The following is an 18,315-nucleotide window of genomic DNA, read 5'->3' on the forward strand; positions in this document are numbered from 1 at the left end:
TTAAATTCAATCTCATTTTTTAATTATCTTCGCACTAATAAAGTACAATTTAATTGGTAAAAATAAAAAGTAGATTTTCGAGCTAATAATAAAATTCTTAAAAAATACAACGACCATGATACGACGAATTGATCGTTCAGTCACAGTTCCTTTGCGTACGTTTTTTTTTATCACCAAAAGAAAATGAGTTTTTATTGTGAAGAAACATTGTAGGTAAGATCCTCATTTGGAGGATGTTTGTGAGTCCTTTTGTTTCTGTGCGTGTATGGATGCTGGGCACTGTTCTTATACTGCGAAATGTACGGTAAATTCAGGAGTTTTTCTGGATATTTTTGCAGAAGATACACCCAGCAAGGAACAGTGCTGAAAATATATTCAAAATTGATATAACCTAGACGAGTCACTTGCTTTTATAAGCAGCTTACCCTTCACCAACTCCAATATTCATATCCAGCAACTCTCGAGTATAAATATCCTGACAATCTTCAAGGCTATCCAGTGAGTTGAGCATTCTATCATCCACTTCGTAGATTTCGCCAATTACATAATTGCCAGTTCCGGCTTTCTTGATCAAGAATGGTATATTATAACGCGTGGCAATGACCAATGGAAACTTCTCCATAGTCGTCGCTCGACACCAGTACCGTGCAAATCCATTGCCACGATTCAATAAAATGGAATGATTCGGTTCGCCATATTTAAGTGCACCATAAACGAACAGTTTGTTCAAGGCAGATGATGCTTTCTTTAAACGCAAAAAAAACAAATCTAGAATCAGTTTAAGTCAATTTAAGTGGCTTTGGTATTCATAGACAATTTTGCTCAATTTCTAAACCCCTCAAGAGCTATCATACAAAATGTGCGGCATGTGCAATAAGAAAACCTTTCCTTAATCCATGTTCCAATTATCTACTTCTCTCTGCATCTTCAGAATCATTCAAAATGTATTTCCCACTATCAATTCATCGGGGCCTCGTGCTCCCGTTCCTGGCAGTTATATAACAAAAGTTGGACAGAAAATTTTTTTTTCATGGAAAAGAATTTCCACAGATTCAATCAATCATTTTTAAAAAAAAAACTATTCGCCATAAGCCTTCAACATTACTATCAGAAAATTTGAAAAGCAACCATTTCAATCTTCGATGTACCAAATGAAAACTACCGCGGTATTTGGCATTTTCCAATTCTGGTTTCTTATTATTGTTGTTTATTTACTAAACAGGTTTCACTTCTATACCCACTAAATGAGTAGCAGATGCAATACAATTTATCCAAATATGTATTACGAGGGCTGTGTTGTTTTTGATACCTCCCTGCGCAATTACCCTGCCCGTATGCACAGGCTAACTTTCTGCAGGTCAAATTGTGTTGCATGCTACTAATAGCCATGACAAAGCTATACGGGCCTAACAGTAATTAATGGAAGCATTAGCTAATCTTCTGGAAAGAATAATGTCGATACTGATTACATAACGATGCCGGTACGTAAGATACAAAATAGAGTAATTACCATACTACTAAGTACTTTGCTTTGCTTTGCACTGCTTCAGCCACAGATAGCAACTGGAATGCCTCAGGTGTATAAATGCCAAAATGCCCCGAATTGCGACGCCATTGTCAACGTACGCAAAATCACCATCAATGGTAGTAGAGCGCGTGATGCGCCCGAAATACCTACCCTTATATTACACATTATCTGTTTTTCGAAAAACACACTTTAATTTTGTAAACGAACTAAAGACAAACTCGATTAAGCTTTATGCACTTATGGAACTAGTTAACACAGTTTCTGCACGTAGTTTAACAGTCCTGAGCACTAGCCGCTGATAATATAAAAGTAAAAATGCACAGGTATCAGGAGCAGAGATACATCGAACGTTCGCTAGTGGCGGACTCAAAACGCGTTCTGCTTCCTGGATACCCGTCGAAAACTCTCCAGCGCTGTGCTGCGATAACATGAAGCCAAATGCCTCAACAGTGTCTCAAATTGCTAGCTGATAGCAACTCAAAACTGGTGGGCACGACTCGTGCACACCACTTCATTCTACAGTGAGTGAACACAGTATTCTACTATAAAACCGGCTGAGAATTGAAGCTAGACGCTTCAGGTATGAAAGGTTTTGTGTATTTCTTTTACAAAGAGATTTGAGTGTGCATGTACCCCATTAGCATGTAGCACGTAAAATATACATATAATATGTGAAAATAGCCACCTTCAAGTGATATTGACATTCATAGTCTTGAATTTGCAGAGGAACGACAGTTTTTACCTAGTATAACTTTGTTAGTAATAGTGCAATTTTCACCAAATTTGGCAGCTCTATACTGTAGCCTACACTGCTGCAAAATTCTGTGATTCTAGGGTGAACTTAAAGGGGGGGGGGGTTTCCTGTCAATTACTGAAAATTATAGTAATGTACTATTATTAACTTTATTTCAACAAATATCGGTATGGAGGGTATTTCGGAGCCTAGGGACCATATAGTGGCAGCCCCCTGATTTTTTTCAGATTTTTCGATTGGGTAGTTTCTGAGAATGGGTTCGTTAAAAAAATTACCACTTTCACCCCCCGCACTCCCCACCTTTTCAACAAAAGGCAAAACTAAGACTGGCTTCGAAAAGTACTAACCGAGACCTTTAATTTGATACCCCACATGACTATATTTGATGAAAAAAAAAATTTACCCCCCCCCCTTAAATTCGTAAAAGGATGTAACTCACTATATGCGTGAGCGTCCACAGTTCCCACCTTTCTACCAAATTTGGTGTCAATCGCTATAACCGTCTCCGAGAAAAATGCGTGTGACGGACAGACAGACAGACAGTAAACCAATTTTTAAGGTTCTGTGTTTACACAAAAGCTTAAAAACAATAACAACTGTGCAAAAAATTAATAAAAACAGGTTTTACCTGCATATTGTGAAAATTGTCAGCATCAAACACGCGAGCAAGCTAGTGGTTTGTAAACTGATTTATTATAATAGATAAAGGATAACTTATTATCTGTAGAAAACCGGTACAAAAACAACAAAACCAAAGTTCGAGGGGAATATTCAAAATCTTTTGCTACCCTTGTAAGTATGAATGCTATCCAACATAAATTATTGTCCTCTGTTCACTCGAGTATAAGATATTTACATTCCAATCTGGGCCAACAAAACCAAAAGGCTAGCATTCAAGCAAATCTGTCATTCCAACGATAATTATTTTTTTCTATTAAAACCACACTTTTATTACTTTTAGTACTTCTCCCAACCAATTTGATAGTTTTGCTAAAAATTCTTTCTTTTTATTAGGGTATTTATTTGTGATTTTCTAAATGCGTTGCAAAATAAACTGAATGCAATTAAATAACTCTATATTGAATGTGGATACAACACAATGTGATGAACATCAAAAATGATAAAACAAATATAAATGATGAACGGCTGAACGGATTTATCTTATCTTGGTTTTGAAATGTCCGTGAAGGTCTAGGGAAGGTGAGAAAAATTCGAATAATTGCCTGTAAAACCCTAAAAACAGCACTTTTCTTCTTCCCATATAAACGTTTTTTGCTAAATAAAATTTAAAGTCAATTTGAACTTTATTGATATTCAATAAAGTTCAATCACTCACTATGTTCATCGGACCTCATATTACAACCAAGTAACAATCTTTTATTTCTAAAAAGACAAAAGACATCAAATGTTTCACAGCTTAGAACATGTTGTATTGGAAAATAGAATTTCGATTTTACTATTTTTGTTCCCTTCTCTGAATTTCCATAAATATTTCAAGACCAAACTAGACTACCTAGACCTAGACTAGATATTAAGTTTTGTTACAAATTCTGAATGCAACGATAATATTTGACATTAGATTTGACAACCAACTAATATGTCAATCCATCCTCTTGCACTTTAGAACACGGAAAGAAGTATTACGATATTGTGTTACGATATCTATGAGTGCGCGAGAATTTTCTTTACCTTGGCGATCCTTTGTGATAATGACATTCCAGGAAATGTGCTCCTTTTTTTGATATTTTGCGATTGTGACACTTTACTGCTAAGTGAGCGAAAAATTTTCTCACTTTGATTATTTACAATTTATGATGCCGAGGAGAAGACGACCTGACTTAGGTCGTCGCAGTCAATCAAATGTGCGAAGAGCTACATCAGGTGCTAACCGCACTGATGACCAGAGAGAGACAGATCAAGAAAATAGTCGTATTGCAATGTCAGAATTGCGTTATTTAGTGAGTGATAATGAAGTAGATAGGCTTAGAATGCAACCACAACAACAGCAATCACGACATAATGAAATTGATCGAATCCGCAGACGGAATGCTCCTGTGATTCTTGAACGAGCTGCATTGCACTATGATCTGGCAATTGATTATACTGCTGACAAATCGGTAACAATTGGGGAAATGAAAATAATTTGTAAATATTGTAAGGCATTAAAATACACTCATGAATCTACTGGATTATGTTGTGCTGGAGGCGAAGTAAAATTGCCACAATTGCTCCCACCACCAGATCCTTTACGATCTTTAGTTTCTGGGATTGGAAATGATTCTAAGCACTTCTTGGCCGACATTCAGAAATATAACAGCTGTTTCCAGATGATATCATTTGGCGCTACACATATTATACAGGACAATTTCATGCCCACTTTCAAGGTTCTGGTATATAATATTTTTTTATAATATTCAATATGTATTAAAATGTATGTATCGGAAATAATTAATCGACAAATTTTTAAAAATTACAGATCCAAGGACAAATTTATCACTTATTGGGGACACTGTTACCAGTACCTGATGCAGATTATCAATTTTTACAAATTTATTTTATGGGCAATTCAGATGCGGAAGTTGATAATCGTCGTGCTCACAATGCAACAGTGAAGAGAACCATTGTCAATGAATTACAAATGTTTCTGCATCAGAATAACAATTTAGTAAACATGTTCAAAAAAGCATTGGATCGGATGCCATCTGATAGCCATAATATTATCGTTCGAGCTGACAAATCGATTGAGGCAGTTCGAAGTCTGCCGGGTCAGCTAGTATTCAATATATTTATAATTTCATGTAGAAGCATACCTCCAAATTTTTTTGAAAAGTCGCCTTGAGACATATCTCACTCTTACTTACAGACAAAATTACAACAAATACAAATGCACTCGCACAATGGACAGACTCCAGGTAATTATAAATATCATATCTCACACACCGCTGCAAGATTACGTACATAAGGGCATAAAACAGGAATTTCACTTTGAAATTTTTGCAGGGCATTATGGGATAGCTAAGTTAACGATCTATGCAATAAAAAAAAATCCATTCTTAAAACCTCCTAATGTAGTTTCCCCCCTTAAGGCAGTCTTCTACCGTAAAGCCTAAATTTCAGGCTTATTTTTGGTAATTAATTGCAAAGCAACCACACAAGATAATCTAATGATTTTTTAATTTGTAAATGTTTTAACTTTTCAAAGATATTTTTGAAAAATACGCATTTTTCTCACGTCCTTACCCTAGTCCTTATGCAAATGTCTTGAGCAACTTTGTGGCACCTGAAGGGTCATTTTATCTATCCGAAATAAAAAACAAGTCGGAATACCGGAAGCTGGCGCTTCGGATATAAAGGTTTTGTTTTCATCTTATGTGAGAAACTTTCTACGCACATTTTTCCATTCGTATATGACTAAAAACCCAAAATATTTATTTATATTTTTTTTCAAACTACAAGATATAGTATGCATACCTATTACAAAGGTAGATATTATGCACACGTTAACAAACAAATATTGCCTATTAACCAATACTGTATTCTGTATGCATGTATATTTTCCATTTACTTCGTGCAGAAAAGTATACATATGTACATATAAAGTACATACATTTAATACCGCTTGTTCAATGTACAAAAATATCTATCTGAATTAGGCACAACACCAAAGCTTCATTTACATATCCATATAAATTCATATGAACGGGACAAAGGCTGAAGAAAAAGAAAAAGAAGAAGAAGATATGTGTGCCTTGAGTAATTCATATTGATATATAAATGATTAATAAACTGAAACGAAACGTTTCCCTGCGACCTCCCATTGATGTGAACTCACACATTTTCGAATGTAGGAAATTCACATAAACTGTAAGAGTTTCATCTTCTACAACTTTGTTAATAATAGTTGGATTTCCTTCTAGCATGAACTTAAGGAGGAGGGACGGTTTCCTGACTCAATTTCTGAAATATGCTAATATACCATTATTAACTCTATTTGTGCAGATATCGGAACCGGATGTATTTTGGGGCCTAGATTTCGTTTAGATACACCATTGTGATTTTTTCAGATTTTTTGTTTGGATAGACTCTGAGAGTGTGACCTGCTACACTTCATGAGGGTCATATTTTGAGTCCTCACTCCCTTACATTTCATCCGAGATTAAATGTGTCGAAAAGTACTAGTTGAGCGCTTTCGTTTGATATCCCGCATGGCCACATTCTGAGAAAAAAAAATACAATCTCCTTTTGCATATACGGAGAGAGCCCCCCCCCCCAATAAACAAAAAATGGCGCCACTTGTTGTATGTATGGATCCACAGACCACCAGCTCTCATCAATTTTCGTGACAGTCAGTCCAGCCGTTTCCAAATAAATCGGATGTGACAGACAGACAGACATCGACTCGATTCTATAATAATTAGGTTTAGTTTCACATAAAACCTTAAAGATTTATTTCTCGCTAATAAGTGTTCCGTTGGCTATGTTTTCCCATTTGGGATTTTCATTATTTTGAAATTGGTCTCATGGGTCAAAATGGGCAAAAATCGTTCGTTGAAGATCATTAGTGCTAAGTGGGTAGCAATTTCAACCACCCGCTGGCCCGAATGCAAATGTTTTAGAGGCTGAATCCAAATACAGCTTTTGAGTGTGTACATCCAAGCATCTTTCTAATAAACTATCAGAAGACAAATTCTCATATATCGATTTCATCCACTGTTCTATCTGGGATCGATCGGAAATCTTGTCAAAGTCCTTTGGGCCTGGGGATGGCACCACTTGATTAGCGGAGCGGTCGCAAGCCACTCAACATCTCAGTTGTCCACCAAATTAGATCATCCTAACCATTTCAATAATGCTCAAAACTAATTCCAAAATTGCAAATTTTTCATCTGTATTAACTCGATTGCAATTGTTGTAATTACTTTCATTCCTTTCTACTGTTCCGAATTACGAAATTCATACAATAATTGCAAATTTCAAGAACATTATGCAGAACACTGCCCCTCCGCCTTGTAGAAAGACCAACGCCTCTTATATGATTTCATTATTTATTCTCTCTAGTCATCCATTATGGCTGACGAGAAGTACCCTTTACACCACACTACTAAAAGAAGCCATCAGCAGCACCAACCATCGCAAATCATCCTTAATATCATCTCCTCAAACTCATCTCAGCTGGAAATCAACAACGAGATCAAGCAATCGCATTTGAAAATACAGAATTATGATTGCATGATTACGTGATTACAATCGTAATTTCGTGATTACAATCGTAATCACGAGAAGCTGGTTATAATTACAATTCGTGATCATATTCACGTAATCGTGATTACGATTTTACTCAATTCGGGTTGAGACACTGATGCATCTCTATCCGACAGCCAACCAAAACCACCATAGTACCATTCACTAGGAGGCGTAAGCTGGATCACCTGAAAGCCATAACATTACATGATATGGAGGTGAAACGTGAAACAGAGGTCGAATATTTGGGAATCACGCTAGACCAAAAATTACTCTAGAAGACACATATCGGAAACACTTGTCGGAAAGCCACGAGGGCTCTGATGACTTGCAGATCCATAGCAGGAAAAAAATGGGGTTACAGCCCGAAGATACTACTTTGGATATATACTGCAATAGTAAGGCCAATGATTACCTATGGAGCGATAATCTGGGCAGAAAGAACCCAACTCAGCACACAAGCCAGGGAATTACATAAGCTCCAAAGGCTGGCTTGCGTGTGTATCAGTGGGGCAATGAGGACATGCCCAACGGCATCCCTGGAGGTCCTTCTGGGATTAACCCCTCTCCATCTGCACATACAGATGAAGGCAAGGAGATCAATATTCAGGATGGCCGGTAGTATGAGTGAGGCGGGGAGCTGCCTAAATCGAAGGATGATTGATATCCTTTCTAGGCGATATCCCGAATTACTGATACCGAGGGACAACATGACAACGAGGTTTTACTTCGATAAGAAGTTTGAAACACGTTGGAATAACAAGGCAAACTGGGAGAGCGTGGCTGCGACATACGGCTTAAACCAGCAACTGATTACTTGGTACACTGACGGACACAGCAGAGGGAACGGGTGCCGGTGTCATTGGTCCAAGGAAAATGTACTTTGAGCCAATGGGCAGGTACACTAGCATATTCCAGGCGGAAATTTACGCCATAGACAAATGTGCCTCCTTTAATCTGCAAAGGAACTACAAGGGGCACAATATAGCTATTCTCACCGATAGCCAAGCAGCGATTAAGGCATTTAGGTCTAACCAGGTGAACTCTAAACTGGTATAGGAATGCCTTGAGAGACTGAATACACTCGGCTCGTCCAACAAAGTCTGGATACTTTGGGTTCCAGGTCATGCTGGGTTGGAAGGCAATGAGGCAGCGGATGAACTAGCCAAGAAGGGAGCAGGGATGCCTTTACACGGGCCAGAACCCTTCTGTGGAATCGGAAACGGTTTCATGGCTATGAATCTAAGAAACGAAGAGAAACGGTTGAGGGAACTATATTGGGCGGGCCTACCATGGATGGAGCAGTCCAGGGTGCTTATTGGGAGATACTAACCCATGCGTACAAAGGATTGCTTAAACCTCATCAAAAAGAACCGCCGAATCATAGTGGGAATTCTCACTGGTCACACCTGGCTAAACTATCACCTAGGGAAACTAGGGATATCTACGGACACTGCCTGCAGGTTCTGTGAGAAGGAGGACGAAACCTCTATGCACGTCCTGGGACAGTGTCCGGCACTTGTGCAAAGTAGGTCGATACATCTGGGAGAACACTTAATACCAGATGCAAAGCTGAAACTTCTGAAAGTGGGGAACATACTAAAGTTCCTAACGGTTACAGGCCTGCTTGAGATACTATGATCAACAGGTACACTGTAACCAGTAAAAGGGGCACAATAGTTCTTCAAGGACGCGGTGCGACTTTCCCTTAACAGAATAATAATAATAATAATCCGACACCCAAAAAATGAAATTTGTATCCGGAATGAGCTACTTTCCACAACTTCACTATCTGGAAACCTAAAGAACATTGGGTCGTGAACCTAAAAAACCTTTGGCCTAAGTTGGGCCTCATTTTGTAATGGACGTACATCCAGGAATGAAAATAGAAGCAATTAAATTTAAATCCGCAATTTCAGCAGCATGTAAGGTATCTGATTAGAATTTCTACTTTTTGCGAAAATTATTGGAGATATCATAGCCATTATATCATGAAGTGATTGGAATGTCTCATCAATTTCCATTATATAATGAACACTTTTTCGTAGCACCCAGTGTACATGTATTTTTTGAAAGCGACAAAATTATTTATACACTGTCGATGGTGTGTTCAACTGCGCAAGATCTGGTGAGGCAGGTACCGTGCACACACCCTTCAGCAGATTATGACAGGGGTTGCTGACACAAGTCATTTCACTTTCCATTGATAACTTGCAAACCAACCCCCTTCCATACCGGTTTATTCTCCTATCAGCACCGGCATGGAAGGAAAGCAGTTTTCCACGTCTCTCGCTCATTGACCTTGAGTAGATGTAATGCCGTAGAATGGGCGGGAGGCGCTCCATAAAGTTCATTTACATTCTCAAAATATGTCACGTATACAATTCACCAGTGGCGTAGAGTGTGCCAAGCAGACACGACTCGTGACGTAGCCAAACACGCGATTAATAAAGCGTTTGCCTGGTGATGAGCTTATTTTACACATCTGCGAGTGTAAAAGTGCGCCTAGTCTTTTCCAAACATTCAAAGAAGTCTTGGGGACTTTATGTAATGATTAACTGCACAAATCAAGCTGTAGCTTGCACAGCAAACGTACTTTACTAAGGCTCCCATAAATTCAATCTCGAATCCCTCTACGCCCATGACAATATCTTTATCGCACCGGGCTGGTCAGGCGATTGTAGATACTTGGCGGGGTATCTATTGTATCTTTATATGTATGACGTCTGAAATAAATATAATATGAAAAAAAATTTGAAAATTTTTCAGCGCGCGTGTAGGTTTACGTCTAGATAACATAACATTTGTACACAACACGATGCGCAATATACAAATAAATCTGACTGGTCCAGTAACACAAAGATGGAACCGGCTTAAGATGCGAGAAGAGCATCCAGTTAATTGCTCCACTGTCTAGAATTGCATTCGGTAAAATGTCAGTAAATGCAGATCTAATTGCAGTTGGCATAAATTTTTTTTTAAAAGAATTAAGTCATTCGCATGACAACTGACTTCAACTTAAATATAATATTTGATAAATTGGATCACATTCCTCCCGCGTGGACGAATGTAGATTGATGGCAGCTATTAAAACTTCTCATAAATTGGACAAATTTGATAAATGAGAGTCAGTCTGCGGTTCTAACGCAATCATTACTCGTATCTCTAATTTCCGAAGTGATAAGAATTCACGGTCTCAGACAAATTGAAAATTTAAATAATAATCAGTCGGAGGTTAAGCACGCGGGCTCACCTATGAAAAATCGGTTAAGGGGGTCATCCCGTGTGAAGGCCGTTTTTTTTTGGCTTTCTTTGGAAATTTTTTGTCAAGAACTGGATAGAGATACGAGTACAAATACGAATCTTTCACCATAGATTTATTAATATCTTGAGCGTTTATAGTAATTTTTCCACCCCGATAGCATAGTTGGTTATTGAAATACGGGGCAATTTATGCACCCATATCCAAAAAAAAGGGGTTTCTCTGCTGCCACGCTAGAGAGCGCTGTGATCATCTTAAAGAAAAAAAAACTAAACGGCATTTTAACATACAGACTTAACTACAGTCCGCAAACTAGGATTATTAAAAAATATTAAAAGCTAAATTTTTGGTGCCGTGTTAAACTTTTTTTGTGAATTATGGTGTTTTTTCACGGCTTCTTCAATGAATAAAAAAAAACTACTGAATGAATCGTAATTGTCCTAGTTTGGGGACCGTAGAAATATATTCCGAATAAGTCGTGAAAATTTCAAAGAATTTCGTTGGATAGATTTTGGACTATGATGGCAGCCGATTTTCAAGATGCAGTTTCAAGAAAAACGCATTTAAAAAGTAGAATGCGATTTTTAGCCATAAAACCTTAACTGACCATTAATTTATTTATTTAATTAACGGACAACAAACAGAGAAAATTCCAGTTAATTATTGTCCTCAGGAGGAGGAGAAAGCAAAAAACTTATGCTACGTTTAAAACTACTTAAAGTAGGGAAGTTAAAAGGGCCAAGCTGTTTTGCATTATAATTTCGGCAAAGCCTGGGAATCGGGGAATGAAAATAGACTTCGAGCTCCGCGAAGGGCACGTTGAAAATGTCTGCGTTACGTGTGTTATAAGACGCAGGACGGCAGGTGATCTCGTCAGCGGCGGAGCAGTCCATCAGACCCGAGGAAAGTTTAAAGAATGTGCATAGATCCAGATAGGATCTACGCTGTTGTAGGAAGGGAAGGTTTAGAAAGCGGAAGCAGGAGGGGTAATCCACACGAGGGAAGCTTTTCTTAAAGAAGAGGGAATTTTGCTGCTCGATTGATGACATCGAGGCAATGGGTGTCAAAGCGGAGCTTATTGTCGAAAGTGACTCCGAGGTCTTGAGTGGAATTTAAGCAGGGTAAGGAATGTCCGTCAAGCTAGTAGGAGAAAGAAGTGGGTGAGAATTTTAGGGAGTAGCACATAGAGTGGCACTTTCTGACGTTTACCGCTAAACCATTAGTCGAGCACCAACGAACCAGAGTGTCCAGGTTATTCTGAAGGGAAACACAGTCCATAGGCGACGATATAGCGGAAAACAGCTTAAAGTCGTCTGCATAGAGCAAACAGGGCCAAGTAAGGAGGGGAGGAAGGTCGTTAATAAAAAATAAAAATAGCAAAGGACCCAGAATAGACTCCTGTGGGACGCCAGAAGAGGGGGAGAAGGAGCGGGAAGTACAGCCGTCAAAAGAGATGCGGCAGGATCGGTGGGAAAAGTAAGAGGCAAGCCATAAAACAAGTGGTATGGGAACGTTTAGGGACAAGAGTTTGGATAGAAGTATCTTGTGATTTACAGTGTCGAAGGCTTTCGCGAAGTCAGTGTAAATGGTATGCACTTCTTGCCGTGAATTTAGACATTTGGCGGCAAAGTTGGTAAAGTCAAGCAGGTTGGAGGCAGTGGACCTACGTTTAACGAAGCCGTGTTGCTCTTTCACTATGTGTTGGCCAAAGTGGGCGGACAACCAGTCGCTGACATATCTTTCCAGGATTTTGGAACAGGAGGAGAGGAGGGAAATGGGACGGTAATTCTCGACAAGCGAACGATCACCACTTTTGTGAATGGGGATAATGAGAGCCTCTTTCCACAAGCTGGGAAAAGTATTCTCTTCAAGGCTTTTGTTGAAAATAAGAGATAGGGAGAGGGAGATGGACTTACCAGTTTTGAGCAAAAAGAGGTTTGGAAGATCATCGTAGCCAGGTCCGACTTCAAGTTCGCCAATGAAGTATTCGACAAGAATAGAGATAAGAAGGGGAATGGTAGGCGATGCGGGGCAGGCTACATCTACTATCGGGAGGGATTCGGAGGAAGGGGGAGGAACATAGACTGACGAAAAGTAGCGGCAGAGTAAATCACAAGATAGTTGGGGGGGAGTTAGCTGAGAAGCCAGAGAATTTAATGGACGGAGGGGATAACTGGGCAACGCAGCGGGAGTTGCGAATGTGGGACCAGAAAGGTTTCAGATTTCCGCGCTTTAGTGAGTCTTCCACGCTGGACAAATATTCGTTTCTGGACTTACGTATCAAGGATTTGACCGAGGAACGAAGGGATTTGAAAAAAAACTAAGTCAGCAACGTTTCTAGAAGGCAGGAACTTCTTTCTCGCAGTCTGTTTTTGACAGACGGGGTAAGAGCATAAGCACTTAGAAGAGGAGGGAACGTAACAAGGAAGAAGATCAGATAAAATGGTATAGAAAGGGTTGAGTACTTGGTCACATGTAAATGGAGAGAGCAGGGGGACCCACTTGATTGACGCCAGGGCTGAGTTCAGACCTTCGAAGTACGCCTTATGAAAGTTGAACCTGGTAGGCTTGCGAGCGACAGGAGAATGGAGTCGGGATATCTGAACATCGAACTCAAAAGCAGGATGATGGGCGTCAGGAGCAACGTAAGACGGAGCATGAAGGGATTGGGAAAGATAACGTACAGGAAGGTTAGAGAGGACAAGGTCAAGAGTGCGATCTAAGTGGTTTCTAGGAAGGTTAAATTGGAGGGCGCCACAGGTGTACAGGAAAGTGGATAGAGGAAGGGAAGGGTGGGTCGAGTTATTAGGGAGGGAGGGAAGGCCAGGAGATCATAGGAAGATTAAAGTCACCACAGAGGATGAAAGGAAGTGAGGGAAACAAAACGGTTAGGGCCTCTGATAATCTGTCGAAAAAATCCTCATACAGAGAAGGCGAGCTTAGGCAGGGAAAATATACACACGATATGATAAAGGGACATACGTTTGGCGGAAGGACACGTATGGTAACAGAATCGTAGGAGGAGGAGGAGAAGGAGGAAAAGATGATTTCGGCACGGGGAGGGGACTTAACAGCTATTAGGGCACCTCCGCCAGTTGTCTTGCCAAGCGCAACGCAGTCTCTGTCACAACGAAAGACAGAGTAACCTTCGAGGAGCTCAGAATCTAAAATCCTATCATCCAGCCAGGTTTCAGAAATGCAGATGACATGATGTTGGAATGCTAAGGCAGACAGTTTGAAATCCGACAGCTTGGTTCTTAGACCCCTTACATTTTAATAAAATAGCGTATAGTCATTGGAATCATTCAAGTTCGGCGAGGCAGGCGGGCGGGCCGAAAATTTTCACGAAGCTTAGACCTCTGATAAGGTTTAACGAAGACCCCCTGGGGCCAAAAGGAGGATTGGACGATAGCATCGAAGTCATGGGGATATGTCACTTTGAAGGAAGCTATCACTCGGCCAGGAGAGCAATCCTTCGTCAGCTTCACACAGGAAAGAGGTGACAAAGTTAAGTTGGTTTTGCTTCTGATATAGGCCAGAATTTCGTCGGGCGTAGTGGAGTATGCTAGCCTTGACACGAACAGCTGTTTCGGTGGCGAGGCGACGTTCAATTGGGGACCGCTCGGACGACATGAGGTCGGAAAAGCCTGCGGTTCAGCGGTGGCGGGCGTCGATGTTACACAGGAGGAAGCGTGCGGTGGTGCTAATGTAGGATAAACGCCAGAACTTCGTAGCGCATCCGATGTTGCGTAGGGAACTTGTCCCTCGGACGGAGGATTTTTCAGTAGGCTAGCGGACGTCATCGGGTTGATATCATCTTTTATGAACATACTGGAATAGAGCGTGGCAGATAGAGGCAGATAATTAGAATTAGTCGACCGGGGCGACTTATGTATGGCGCCAGTTTTGTTATACCTAGTCCATAAACCTTAAGTTTCTTGAAGAAACAAATGTACAAGTTTGCCTTCAATTTTTGTACTTTTAGCGAAGTCATTCGAACGTCATTCAGATCGATAAATACGAGCTTTATTACGGCAATCGACATCAATCTTGCATGTGACTTATCACGTGTTTAACACTATAATTTCCGAACGGCTCCGAATATCAAATAATCACTTTGCACATATATTCTACACTGTATCTAGCTACAATTGATGCTAAAAACAAAAATTCGATTCCGTGAATCCGACACACGAGATGACCCCCTTAAGTGTAGTCATGTAATTTTAGGGTTTTGAGCAAAAAACAGATCATGAAGCACAACAAGAACTGGAACGCCAACATGCGAAAAACACTAAAATAACATCGCTTGAGTAAGGTTTCAGAGATAATTAACCTCAAGGGGGAAATCTTCAAGAATTAAGATTATCTTATCTCAAAAATAGGCTCAAGTTTGTATTCCGATGCACTTGAATAAAAAAAATTTATTTAATGCATTTTCTAGTTTAATTAATATATCTTTCCAAATAAAAATTCTAACATTAGAGGAGGGAATCAGTGAGCGCACACTTTTTATCGGCCGTTTTAATACCATTGCTAGCGAAAATGCAATGACAATGCATACGACAGAAAATATCATATAATGGTTACACATACGATATATCAGATGTATCATTGCAATGGTTCTCACGCCAGATTCGTTATCACGATCTTAAAATATATCCTTTAGACTGTCCTGTCGAATATGGAGGAATCTTAGAATTTCAGACATTCAGAAAAGTGTGAATCTTCCACTTTATAAAATTTAAGAGTGAATTAAATTCAGACAGAAAGCACAGGTTTAACCCATATCTTTATATTGGACAGCCCACCCTGTACACATTTGCGCGCATGAGCGCATCTGACTCAAAAGTTCTCGCGATCCAATACAACTACTTCATTTTAACAATATCAAGGCGACAAGTTTTGAACACTCTTATCAAAACAATACAGCCAACCCATCGTTATTGCTGGCCATCCATCCCCTCGGGAATCCTTGTGATTCGCACGACAATCAATAGAACAAAATCGTCCGAGATACAAAAGCTAAGGGTAAAAGGGTACTTGGAAGACTTATCAGACGATCGATGAAAAGCCAGATACCGACATCATTACACAAATTATAAAGTGTTTTGTTGTGTTTTTGTAAGTCTAAAGAGAAGTTGGGTCATACAATGTAATGTGAATCAGGCAGCCACTGGCTTTGTGTGGACGAAATAAGTGGTGTGTATATGTATATACAGTTGCTCCGCTCCACCAGTTTTGACACTGCCTGAATTCGAGGAAATGATTGATAATCTTGTTCTCGATGCAGGGGACGAAATCCAAAGGTGATTGCTGGTGACTTCAACGCTTGGGTCCTTGAGTGGGGTACCAGAGAATCAAACGGAAGTGGGCGCAATTTATTAGCTTTTGCGCAGATGGGCATAGATTTGGCTGTCGTAGCTATTGTAAACACCTTTCAGAAAGAGGTCCTGGCTCGGTTGTAGATCTGACCTTTGCTGTCCTGGCGCGTGGTATCTCCTGATGTGTCAGCGAACCCTAACACGCATCACCAGGCAATCTTCTTTGAGGTATGTGCGGAGTCACAGGTTAAAGAAACGTCACGCGAGAAACGGAGAAAGATATCAGGCTGGTCTGCAAAAGCTTTAGATGAGTAGACGTTCATAAAGATGTGGTTAAACCAGCCTGATAAAACGGGCGCCTCTACGGAAAGAGCTACCCATGTGGCCCAATGTATCGTCAAAACATCTGATAGGTCCATGCCTAGGAAGTGCACATTCCCTAGTAGAAAACCAAACTACAGGTGGAATGGCGAACTGGCCAGCCTTCGATCAGCCTGCCATCGAGCCAGAAGAGCGGCGTAGAGGGCGGTAGGTACAATCGATCAGAGCAAAAAGAGTGCGCCTATAAGGCAGCTCACAAAACCCCCAAACTCGCCATCTAGCGAAGCAAGAGGAAATGCTTCAAGGAGCTCTGCTCAGTAGCGAACGTAAACCCGTGGGGGAGTGCTTATAGAATCGTGATGGACCGATTCAGAGGCTGTTCATCTCTGAAGATCACGTATCCTACACATTCCAGCGACCACAGAATGTTTCAGCAATTCTGCCAATTACCAGAAATAAGACGATTTTGCGCCGAGGTCCACGAATTCGGTATCCCTCAAAGCTGTCTGGTATCCTGACCTCCGCTATCACTCCTTCTCAGGCAGGGCCTGCCTCGTCTTTTTTTCTACCATTATGCCATCAAATTGGCAGAAGTTGCAATTCACGGAAAGAATATTACCAGCAAATATTGCGTGATAGTAACTCTGGACGTGAAAATTCGGCCAATTGTCATTCCCGTCTATCTCGCTGCTATCGTCGATAGTTATTTAGCTGAAAGGAAGCTCTGGTATGACATCGATGACGGCCCCGGGAGTTTGTTTCCGTTATTAGGCTTACTAATTTGGATGCCACGATGGTGCGTTACGCTGACGACATAGTGCTGGTTGTTGTCGCAAAGCATCTCGAAGATGCTGAGTTATACTCAGGCGAGGCAACCAGTCCAGTTAAGGGTTGGTTTGAGAACTCTGGTCTGACAATTGCAGGAGAAAAATGGAAGCGATCCTCATCACTAAGCGCCGGAGAGAAATTACGTCTGTATTATATAGAATCGAGAATCACATCTTCACTTCGAAGCCGACCATCAAATACTTGAGAGTGATGTAGTATGTTTGCGACAAATCATCCACTGCAAGTATGGCCTTGGCAAGGATGATATCGAACGTGGGAAGGCTATGATATACTCATGCTCTAAGCGACTCCAGTTTGGAGAGAGGCGTTGCGGATGTCAGTTAACGTTAACAAACTAAGTGCAGTCTACATTAGGATAGCCCTGAGGATATGCTGCTCTGCCTTCAGAACTGTCCCAGATGATGCAGCGTTGGTCATCTCGGGAACGTTGCCGATTGACATCTTAGCAGATGAGATGGCACACATATACAATGCGAAGCCAATCTCTAATTAATCACATACGAAGAACGCTGAGAGAGAGAGATCCGTAAATAGATGACAAGAGAGGTGAAAACGCACTGGAAAGGGTGAGTGGACTCACAAACTCATCCCTGTGATCAACGAATGGTTGGAGAGGCGACACGATGGGATTAATTATAATCTCATCCAGGACACGGGGATAGAGCCAGTGCATGCACACCTCATCCGACTGTCCAAATTGCGATGGAGTTACAGAGGACCCAAATTTGTGGAAGAAAAGAGCAATCTAGGAGAGGTGCTAGTACCAGAAAATCTGGTTCCGAGAATGGTAGCTGGGGTAGGTGGGGATGCAATCAACTCTTTGATCACATCTATCCAGAACAAATTGCGAAAGGCATAGAATGGAAGAAAAGCTACATTGAAATGACTTCGAGCCGTGATGTAATACCTTATGATGGTTCCTCGAGACAGGGAAGATTTGCGGGTAGTTTTAGTGGGTAAAAATCCCACAAACTGGTCTGTCCAAGCCAATGTTTCGGTTTCCATCTCCTCAGAAACAAAAGAGGCAAACAGAGAG

General features: G+C 40.6%; 2 protein-coding genes across 3 annotated transcripts in view; both read right to left on the reverse strand.

The window, feature by feature from the left end:
• Window positions 1–18,315, reverse strand: part of LOC119647131 (putative gamma-glutamylcyclotransferase CG2811) — a 42,443-nt gene that overhangs the window by 19,889 nt on the left and 4,239 nt on the right. The gene's annotated exons all lie outside the window — the stretch shown is intronic.
• Window positions 1–18,315, reverse strand: part of LOC119647129 (troponin C-akin-1 protein) — a 22,554-nt gene continuing 4,239 nt past the window's right edge. The window contains exons 1-3 of one of the 2 annotated variants that reach the window (XM_038047918.1): window positions 1,679–1,975; window positions 426–745; window positions 1–363 (exon numbers count right to left, since the gene is read on the reverse strand). In XM_038047918.1, coding sequence (XP_037903846.1) covers window positions 192–363; window positions 426–745; window positions 1,679–1,693 — 507 coding nt within the window. In that variant the 5' untranslated portion in view covers window positions 1,694–1,975 and the 3' untranslated portion in view covers window positions 1–191. Of the gene's footprint in view, window positions 364–425; window positions 746–1,678; window positions 1,976–18,315 lie in introns of those variants that run through there. The other variant, XM_038047919.1, reaches the window with a different exon arrangement.

Source organism: Hermetia illucens, chromosome 1 (genome assembly GCF_905115235.1).
Source record: "Hermetia illucens chromosome 1, iHerIll2.2.curated.20191125, whole genome shotgun sequence".
Taxonomy (NCBI): Eukaryota; Metazoa; Arthropoda; class Insecta; order Diptera; family Stratiomyidae; genus Hermetia; species Hermetia illucens.